Raw genomic sequence first — 9888 nt, 5'->3', positions numbered from 1 at the left:
CTCTCCCTCACTCTCATCCTCCCTCACCCTCCCTCTCCCCCACCCTCCCTGTCCCTCACCCTCACCCTCCCTTTCCATCACCCTCCCTGTCCCTCACCCTCCCTCTCCCTCCCCTCCTCACTCTGACACTCCTTTTGAAGGCTCCAGAAACCTGGGAGAAGTGGCAGTGTTTGCAGCTGGCTGTCAGCTCCACGTCCACAGAGCCCAAAGCTGCCCATGTGCCGGGAGACCTGTGCTTCGGACCCCCACAGGCACCACGGGAGGCCTCTGTGCAGGGCCTCATCTTCTCAGACTGCCCTGCAACCCAAGGGGGACTCGGGTCCCTGGAATCCAAACTCTCCCAGGAGCCAAGGGAGCACGTGTGCCAGGCTCCTAGCAGCGTGCTCAAAGCCACTCAATGGGGAGAGCAGGGGGTCAGGTCGTCCCCAAGCACAGTCTCTCTTTCCACCTCTGCTGTGTGACTGGGCGTGAGTCCCCTGCTCCTTGGCACCATGTGGTCTCCATTTGTAAATGAGGATGGCGGCCCCAGCACAGTCCCTCTACCCCCATCACAGGGCTGTGGGGAAACTGAACCAGAACAGGATGGGAGGTCATGGCGCAGTGACTGGGAGGCCAGGCTCCCTGGGTTCACCCTTCCAAGGCCCTCAGCCTAGACCCGCCGCAGAGGGGTGGCCTGGGCTTGGCTGCACCTTTCTCTTTTGAGACCTGCATTCGAAGAGCGCAGAGCCTTCCCTATCTCCCCACGGGCCCTGCTGGCCTGGGAGGGGCCCCAGGTGTACAACCTTACACTGGCCTGGTTTGAATCCCAGCACTTTGGGATCCTCACACCTGTAATCCCAGCACTTTGGGAGGCTGAGGCAGGCGGATCACGAGGTCAGGAGAGTTCAAGACCAGCCTGGCCAACATGGTAAAACCCCATCTCTACTAAAAATACAAAAATTAGCTGGGTATGGTGGCAGGCGCCTGTAATTCCAGCTACTCGGGAGGCTGAGACAGGAGAATCACTCGAACCTGGGAAGCGGAGGTTGCGGTGAGCCGAGATCGCGCCACTGCACTCCAGCCTGAGCAATAGAGTGAGACTCCGTCTCAAAAAAAAAGAAAGAGCAAATTCTCTCTGCCTTTCTGCCTTTAACAGCATGTGACCTGGCCAGATGGCCTCTCTCTGGCCTTGATTTCCTTATCTGCAGTGGACTGCTGAGTGTGTTCCGGAAGAGCATGGCTGGCACATGGGAAGTGTTGGTACCAGGGGCTTTTACTGGGGGACTGAGAAGTGCCTGCCTGCCCTGGCTATAGGCAGTTGCTTCCGGGTGGGTGTGGGACAGCGGGATACTCACTCCTCCACGGTGAAGCACACCAGGCGCCGGCGGAGGCCTGCGGCCCGCTGCTGCTCCAGGGCCTCCCTCCCCAGGAAGGGCACCGGTGACTTGAGCTTGCAGGTGAAGGCCAGGCCTGCCTCCAGGGGGCTGTCGTCCGACCGCAGGTCTGCATGCCAGTGCCGGTAGCCTGTGGGAAAGGAAACCACCGGGTTGGTGCCACCCTAAGGGGGATAAGCCCTTCAGGAGATGCATGAGGATGCTGCCTAAACCTACCCCCTCCAGCCCCTACCCACACTCTCAGAGCTGCTTAGTCACCTGGGCAGGAGGCAGGGGCATCCCCAACTCCAGAAGGTTCCCTGGGGTGACCCCCCCACTCCCCGAGAAGACTGCCCATCAGCACTGCAGCCCTCTACACCCTCAGATGGGGGTGTCAGGGAGGGGCTCGTGAAGGGGGAGCTTCCCAATGCCCAAGCTGGGTGCCCAACACCCTGGGGAATTGCCCAAAGCCCGCTCTGAGCCTCCATCCTTGCTGTGGACAAGGGTCTGGGCTTCTTCCAGAGGCCACAGCACCTGCTCCCCTGCTCTATTCTTCACAGTTCTCAGAGAAACCAAGGCCCTCCATTCCAACCCAGCCTGGGCCTGCCCTCCAGGTGCCGGGCAGCACCTCAGCTCTCTGCGTCCAGGTGTGCGCAGGTGTCGCAGATCCCAACACTGCCCCTGGGGCCCTGCACGAAGACCCTGGGCAGCAAGAGGGTTTGGGGAAATGGAGGATGTCAGGCGCTGGGGTGTGGGGGAGGAAATCATGGTGTGGAAAGAAGGAAGCCGGGTGACAACACAGGGAAGGTAAACAGCTTCTCGGCCTCCAGGTGTCTCAAGCGTCACTCCCAACCAGCCCCTCTCCCTCTCTGCCCCGTGCCCTGTGCCAACCAGACCCTGCACTCACCTTTCTCAGTGCTCAGGGAGTCAATGGCGCGGTACCCTGCATTGACGAGGCCGTGCTTGGCACCTGCGGCCATCACAGCCCGGTACACGGGTATGCAGGACGCCTTTGGAATGTGCAGCTCCCAGCCCAGCTCCCCCACGAAGGACAGCCGCATGGCCCGGACCTGGGGGACAAGGTCATGGCTTAGATGTGGCCATGTAAGATGGCCGAGGTCCAGGCCCAAGCTACCACTTCCTGATGGACAGCTCCTACCGTCACCATGATTACCAGCTGGCCCTGGGTCCCAGCCAGACTGCCACCAAGAAATGGGGTCTTGAAGAGCTGCTCCCTCCAGCTGCTCCGGAAATCTTTGAGGAGAAGTAGGGGGTCCCCTTTGGGAAGGGGAGATGGCAGGTTTGCTGTCTGTAGACCTCAGATTTTCTCCAGGACTGGGTTGGCTTCCTGTCTGTCATAACAAATGACCACAACTGGTGGCTTAAATCAATAGCAGGAAACTCCCTCTCAGTTCTGGAGGCTCAAAATCCAAATTCACCATGTGGGCGAGCCACGCTCCCTCTGCAGGCTCGGGAGACGTGGAGACGGCCCTTCCACTCTCCAGGGAGCGTCCTGCTGAGCGCCTCCAGGTGTCCCTCAGCTGTGGCTGCATCGCTGCGATCTCTGCCTCGGCCCTACAGTCTCCCCTCTGTGTGTCCTCCAAGGATGCTTGTCACTGGAGTGAGGACCTTCCCTAGCCCTACATAATGTCATCTGGAGATCCTGACCTTAATTACACCTGCAAAGATCCTATTTCCAAATAAGGCGAGTTACAAGGCAGGTTCTGGCGAGTTAGGATGTAGACATATGTTTTGGGGGTCACCATTCAGTCCACAGCAGTGACCTGGGACAAGCTTCTCACCCTTCCCTGTCTGTAAGACGGGTTGGGAGCCCAGCTTCATCTGTTTCAGAAGCTCTGAGACACATCTGCGAGGAACAGGGGGAAGGCAGCAGCCCAGCTCAAGGGACACCACCCTGGCTGTGCTCGGTGGGGACAGAGGCATCGGGGAAGGGGACAGCCAGGTGCCAAGCCTGTTGTCCGAGGAGCCCATCACCCACCATTCTGGTCAGCCCCGGCCCGGCACAGGGCTCTGAAGACAGCCATATCCTCTGCCCCCTCAGGACTCAGCTCGGCCGTGAGCACAGCCATGTTCTGGGTGGGGAAGAGGCCGGAAAGCAAGGCCTCTGCCTGGGACGCCAGACCAGGCTGGCAGGCAGAGCAGGAGACTGCCATTGCAGACAGGCCTTCCAGGTGAGGGTGCAAAGGCCCGGTGCTGGGCAGCGGATATGGCGGGAGGCAGGAGAGAAAGGCATGTGGGGCTGTGGATACCTGACTGTGAAAGACATGGTGACCCCAAGCCCTGCAGAAGTGACAGTGCCGATTACGTGCTCGTGAGCTAAGCTTCATCTCGTCCCTCCGTGGCCCATGCAACGGTGGGAACACTGTCAATCATGTCCATGGGATGAGGCAGACACAGAGGCTCCCAGAGGCACTGAGCCGGGCCTAGGCACACCCAGCTCTGCCGAGGACAGCTGGTGTCTTTGGGAGGGTGTGTCCTGCACATCTGCACATCAGGCTAGCACTTGGCTCCGTGGAGGCCACAGGCAGCGTGGGGGGCTCCTTGCACGGGAGACGTGATTTTCCTCACACACTTGATTCAGGTGCGTGGCACATCCACACCCAGTAACTAGAGTCTGCGTCCTCACCTTCAAGCAAACCCTTGAACCCACTGACTCCCATGGGAAAGCCTGAGTGCTCAGCCCTGGGACCACAGAGCTCACAAAAGGAACGGGGAGAGCTAGGCTGACTGCAGGATCCCAGACAGTGGAGTAGCTGATTCCACTGCTATTCTGAGCGGAAAGGCCCTCCCCGTACAGCTCCTGCTGGGATACATCTGTGGCAGGGAGGGCAGAGGCCGCTCTCCCAACCACAGGGGCAGCTCCTTATAAACCTGACACTTTAATCACTTGGCCTCCGAGGGGCTGGATTCTAAAAGCTTTGGAAATAGCGCAAATTGTTCTAGGCTGCCATTTGCCCAGGCCTCCTACAAAACTCAAAATTGACACAGAAAATGTACTGTTGACATTTCCCTGCTTCCCTGGTGCAAGCCGTAGGCCCCTGACAAAGATTGCCTTGTCAACGGGGTTCTAATTTTAGACAGCCTATGGAGGATCTCAGGGCTCAAAGCCAATCACATTTTGAAACAGGAAAAATAATTTTTAAAGTGCACCTATCCACGGCCCTCCAACTGTGGGTCCCTGTTCAGACAAAGACCCGTCACCCAGCTCAGTGAGAGTTCACGGGTGGAAGGGAGGGAGCGGTCCCATCCTTCCTGGTTCCAGCAGCTCAGCGAGGATGGAGTCGGCTGGGTCCGGGTCTCCATCATACCCTGTGCACAGCCTGGCCCAAGAAGCAGTCCCTGAACGAAGGAGGAAAACGGGGGCCACACCTGCTTCCCGACAAAGTGAGAGTCTGGGGAAATCCAGGGGCCTCTCTAACATCACAGAATCACTGGTTGTTGAGGCATCTTGCATTTTTCTCCACCAAAGCAGTAGAGTGGGATCGGTCCTCAGTTCTTCCAAGTGGTGACCCACAAGGAAAGGGACAGGCCGAGTGAGGACATCTGGAACATGGGCTCCCAGTCAGCTGGGCTTGGGTGGGAACAGCATCTCCCAGCGCCCATGGGGGTCGGCCCACTCGGCCTCAGTGCCCTCCTCTGACCCATCAACCAAGGATGGCACGTGTGCACCAAGCACGTGGTCCTGGCACGCAGCCCTTGGCCACTTTGGCTCAGGTGGGCTCTGAAAGCCCCAAACTGCAAGATGGAACTCCTGGCCACGGATGGAGTCACAGAATTGTGGAAGATCAGCAGGAAGGGCCTCGTGTCAGGTTTTGTTTAAACCCTTTCCACATCCCGAAAATTCCACGCAAAAAAACCTGCTGAACATATTAAACGAAGTCAGCAAAGTTGCAGAAAGCGAAGTCAAATGAACCGTCACGTATGTGTTCACACGATTTCGACAAGGGCGCTTGAAGCCACTCACAGGGAAAGAGTCTCCAACAAGTGGTGCTGGGAGGATCCGACAGCCACGTGCAGAAGCGTGAAGCTGGTCACTTACCTTACATCACGTCCAAATATTAACTAGACATGGAACAAAGACATAAGGGTAAGATCTGTAGCTGTACGGCCCCTGGAAGAAAGCATGGGGAGTTGGAAATGGCAAGGGTTTCCTGGAGAGGACACTGAACGCACAGGTCACAAAAGCAAAAGTCAGATGGAAGGACATTCATCACAAGCACTTTCGGGCATCGGAGGACACTAAAAAAAGTGAAAAGGCAACCCACGGGATGGGAGAGAACATTTGCAACCTCAGAGGACACTAATAAAGAGTGAAAAGGCAACCCATGGGATGGGAGAGAACATTTGCAAGTCTTACATAGGATAAGGGCCTTCTACCCAGACAGAATAAAGAACTCCTACAACTTAATAAAAAGTCAAATACCACCATTAAAAATGGGCAAAGGGGCCAGGTGTGGTGGCTCATGCCTGTAATCCCAGCACTTTGGGAGACCAAGGTGGGAGGACCATCTGAGGTCAGGAGTTCGAGACCATCCTGGCCAACACAGTGAAACCTTGTTTCCATTAAAAATATTTTTTTAAAAAATTAGTTGAGTGTGGTGGTGTGTGCCTGTAGTCCCAGCTACTTGGGAGGCTGAGGCGGGAGAATCACTTGAATCCAAGAGGTGGAGGCTGCAGTGAGCCGAGATTGTGCCACTGCACTCCAGCTGGGGCAACAGAGCGAGACTCCATCTAAAAAAAAAAAAAATGGGCAAAGGACTTGAATCAACAATTCCCAAATACAAATGAAAATGGCCAACAGGCCCAGGAAAAGATGCTCCACATCACTACCCATCAGAGGCACGCAAATCCAAGTCACAGTGAGTTATCACTTTGTGCCCATGAGGATGACAATTATAAAAACAAGAAAAAGGAAGTAAAAAGTGTTGGTGAGGATGTGGAGAAACTGGAGCCCTTGTGCACTGTTGATGGAAATGGAAAATGGTGCAAGCACTGTGGAAAACAGGGTGGCAGTTCTTTAAAACATTAAAAATACAACTTCCATGTGATACAGCAACCCCACTTCTGGGAATACACCCAAAGGAATTGAAAGGAGGGATTCGAAGATGTATTTGCACACTCATGTTCACAGGGTTATTCACAATAGCTAAGAGGTAGATGCAACCCAAGTGTCCATCAACAGAGGATGAACAAGCGGGGCATGGTGGCTCACACCTGTAATCCTGCTACTTGGGGAGGCCAAGGCAGGAGGACTGCTTGAGCCCAGGAGTCTGAGACAAGCCTGGGCAACACAGGGAAGCCCTGTCTCTACAAAAAATTTTAGAGTTAGCTGGGTGTGATGGCGTGTGCCTGTAGTCCCAGCTACTTGGGAGGCTGAAGGGGGAGGATCACTGGAGCCCAGGAGGTTGAGGCAGTGAGCTGAGATCGTGCTGCTACACTCCAGCCTGGGTGACAGAGTAAGACCTTGTCTCAAAGAACAAAAACAAAAACACCAGAAACAGATGATGAACAGACAACATGTGTTCTATCCACACCAAGGAATATTATTCAGCCTTAAAAAGGAAGGAAATTTGGATGCATAACACAACGCGAATGAACACATTATAAACACATCATGCTAAGTGAAGGGAGCGAGTCACAGAAGGACAAATCCTGTCTGATTCCACTCATATGAGGTCCCTGGAGTCACCAAATTCATAGACAGCGAGAGCAGAATGGAGGGCACAGGGGCTGGGGAGGGGGAAAGGGAGTTGCCTCAATGGGGACAGAGCTTCAGTTTCATAAAATGAAGACATTCTGGAGGTTTGTTTCCCAACAATATGAACATACTTAACACTACAAAACTGTACACTTAAACTAACAAACCAGCCAACAAACCAGCTCCTTTTCTTCATGGGAAACTGAGGCTAGGAACTAAGTGACCGGCACTTTCTCGACATCCTGGGCCACAGGAACAGAGGAGCCAGGGGGTGCAGACAGAGATGGGAATTTGGGGAATGTGAGGGAATGGCCCCAGGCCAGACAGGAAGCTGCATCCTGTGTCCAACAGAAGGTCAAGGAGATACCAGAGAGACCAGGCGGGTGGGGAGCGGGGGGAAAGGCGGTACTTAAAAAGATAACGGTAGAGAATGTTCCAGAAGTGAAGATGGTCGGTCATGGGCTGTTAGACTACAGAAAGCACAGTACGTACCAAACGGGAAAAACACCAGCGAATCCCTGCATGGAAAACACTGGGGCATACGCAGGCATCAGAGTGGGCAGGGTGCTGAGTGGGTAGGTGGGGAGGAGGAAGGAGAAATGAAAAAGAAAGAGAGAAAGAAAGAGGCAGAGAGAGGCTGGGCGTGGTGGCTCATGCCTGCAATCCCAGTACTTTGGGAGGCCTAGTTGGGCGGATCACTTGAGGCCAGGAGTTTGAGACCAGCCTGGCCAACACGGCAAAATCCCATCTCTACTAAAATACAAAAATTGGTTGGGTGTGGTGACGAGCACCTGTAGTCCCAGCTACTTGGGAGGCTGAGGCAGGAGAATTGGTTGAACCTGAGAGGCGGAGGCTGCAGTAAGCCAAGGTCACCCCACTGCACTCCAGCCTGGGCAACAGAGTGAGACTCCATCTCAAATAAATAAGACAGAGAGGGAGGCCTGAAACCTTGAAACCATCCCTTGGCGTGGCTCCAGTAGATGCTCATCTACTGTAGAACAGTATGTTTGAAGCACAGAGCTTCGAACATAACTGTCAGCCTGGAAACCCACATCCTCCAGGACTGTCAGCCTGGAAACGCACATCCTCCAGGGGTGAGAGGAGTGAGGTGAACCGACAATGTTCTCAGATCCAGACAGAGTTTATGATGCATGATTCTTGTTGAAAGAATCTGTAGGGGATGCACCTTCAAGCCTGGGCCCCTGACCTCAAACTGGGTACAGTTTGAGGGTCAGACCAGAACAGATACCTGGCCAGGTGGGGGTTGAGCTGGGAGGGAGGAAGACCAAGGTGAGACGAACTCTGCCTCCTGTTTAGGAATAGGTGCTTTGGAATCAAACCCATGAAGGGTGGGGCTACAGGGGACCTCTCCACCCATGGAACTAATCAGTCACCTGGAGTGACATGTCTGTTATGAGCAGATTTAGCTCTGCAAATAAAGGGTTGGGGCGGGGGTCCGTTGTGACAGCATGGACCCTGCTGGGAGCTGAGTCCCTTTCCTGCTTGGCCCTGGCTAGGGGTGAGGGCTCAGGACCCACAGGGCTGCCTGGTGCCAGTCTTCCCAGTGGCCAGGCACTGTTCCCAGCCAGTCAGCCTGGACAGGAGGGGAATGATTCCTGACACTTGCAGAGCCACCTGCCACTGGTGTCGTTCGCTAGGGCTCAGACTCCTGCACTGCAGGTTGTGATGAGAGAGGATCCCTCTGTGGAAAGAGATCACGTGGGGCGGGGCTGAGGCCCATTGAGTCCCCCACGCTTAGGCAAACATCATTACTATGACCATGGCTCTCTCCCTCCAAATTGGCCTGAAGATCCTCTCTTTTTGGAAGGTTCTGGAGGTCAGACACTTCCAGGCCCTGTAGGGAGTTCTGTGGGATGTCATTGGTCCCCAAGGGTGAGAGGAACCCGCCCTGCCTGTCCCATTCCATTCAGGCCACTTGGGTGGCAAGTGTCGGTCAGTGGGCAGGTGCAGGCGGCCTCCTTCCCTGGGCCACACAGCACTGGTACCCATTCTCGCCAGCCCCCACCACAGTGGCCAGCAGGCTCGAGGCTCATCTGCTGCAAGCGTTCTAGGATTCAGACCATGATCCCCCAAGCAGGGCACCTGGCATGAGGACTCGGGACTACAGGAGACCAGAAGGCCTCTGGTGCAGCTCAAGTCTCTCTCCGACCTCCTCCTCCCCTCCTGTCTTTCGCCCTCTTTCTCCCCCGCAGCAAGTCACAAAAGCCAGAATTCCTCTTTCCCCAGGTGGGTCATGGACAGTAGAGGCCCTCTCCCCCAAAGCCAGCCATGAGACCTAGAAATACAACACAAGCCTTCCCCACCTTTCTGGGGAGCAACTGGCCCTAAAGATGTTCTCCGCCCACTTTGTCTGACTGTGGGTCATAAGGCCCTAGCTCCAGGGATCCTGCCCCATGCCTGGGAGTGAGGAGCACTGCACGGAGAGACCAAGGGGGATCGGCATGGCCGACCTCGCCGGCCTCCCCGCAGTCCATCCCCACAGGCATCCCCTGCCATCCGACACCTGTCCACATCACATAGCTGCCCGTTCTTCACCGACCCTGAGCACTGGAACCGTCTTCCCTGGGCCTCTGGGTCCCCCTTTCTGATGGCTCCCATGTCACATAAAGCTTTGATTAAATAGATCTGGTGTGCTTTTCTCTTGTGAACCTGTCTTTTGTTACAGGCCTGTCTCCCATGCCCCTGATGATGGCTGAGGGGAGGGATCACACTTTTTCTTTCCTTACAAGGGCAAGATGAGAACCTGGAACCGATTGCCCCTGAAGCCTCTGAGGCCCCCAGCTCAGGGCCCTCTGC

General features: G+C 55.5%; 1 protein-coding gene across 4 annotated transcripts in view; it reads right to left on the bottom strand.

The window, feature by feature from the left end:
• SARDH (sarcosine dehydrogenase) overlaps positions 1 to 9888 on the bottom strand; it is a 91819-nt gene that overhangs the window by 6760 nt on the left and 75171 nt on the right. For all 4 annotated transcript variants that reach the window (XM_011991531.1, XM_011991534.1, XM_011991533.1 and 1 more), the window contains 2 exons: positions 2260 to 2422; positions 1335 to 1503 (listed from right to left, as the gene is read on the bottom strand). In XM_011991531.1, coding sequence (XP_011846921.1) covers positions 1335 to 1503; positions 2260 to 2422 — 332 coding nt within the window. The remainder of the gene's footprint in view (positions 1 to 1334; positions 1504 to 2259; positions 2423 to 9888) is intronic.

This window comes from Mandrillus leucophaeus, unplaced genomic scaffold (assembly GCF_000951045.1).
Source record: "Mandrillus leucophaeus isolate KB7577 unplaced genomic scaffold, Mleu.le_1.0 Scaffold398, whole genome shotgun sequence".
Lineage (NCBI taxonomy): Eukaryota > Metazoa > Chordata > Mammalia > Primates > Cercopithecidae > Mandrillus > Mandrillus leucophaeus.
The sequence above is the reverse complement of the archived record's forward strand: the minus strand, read 5'-3'. Positions and strand labels throughout refer to the sequence as shown.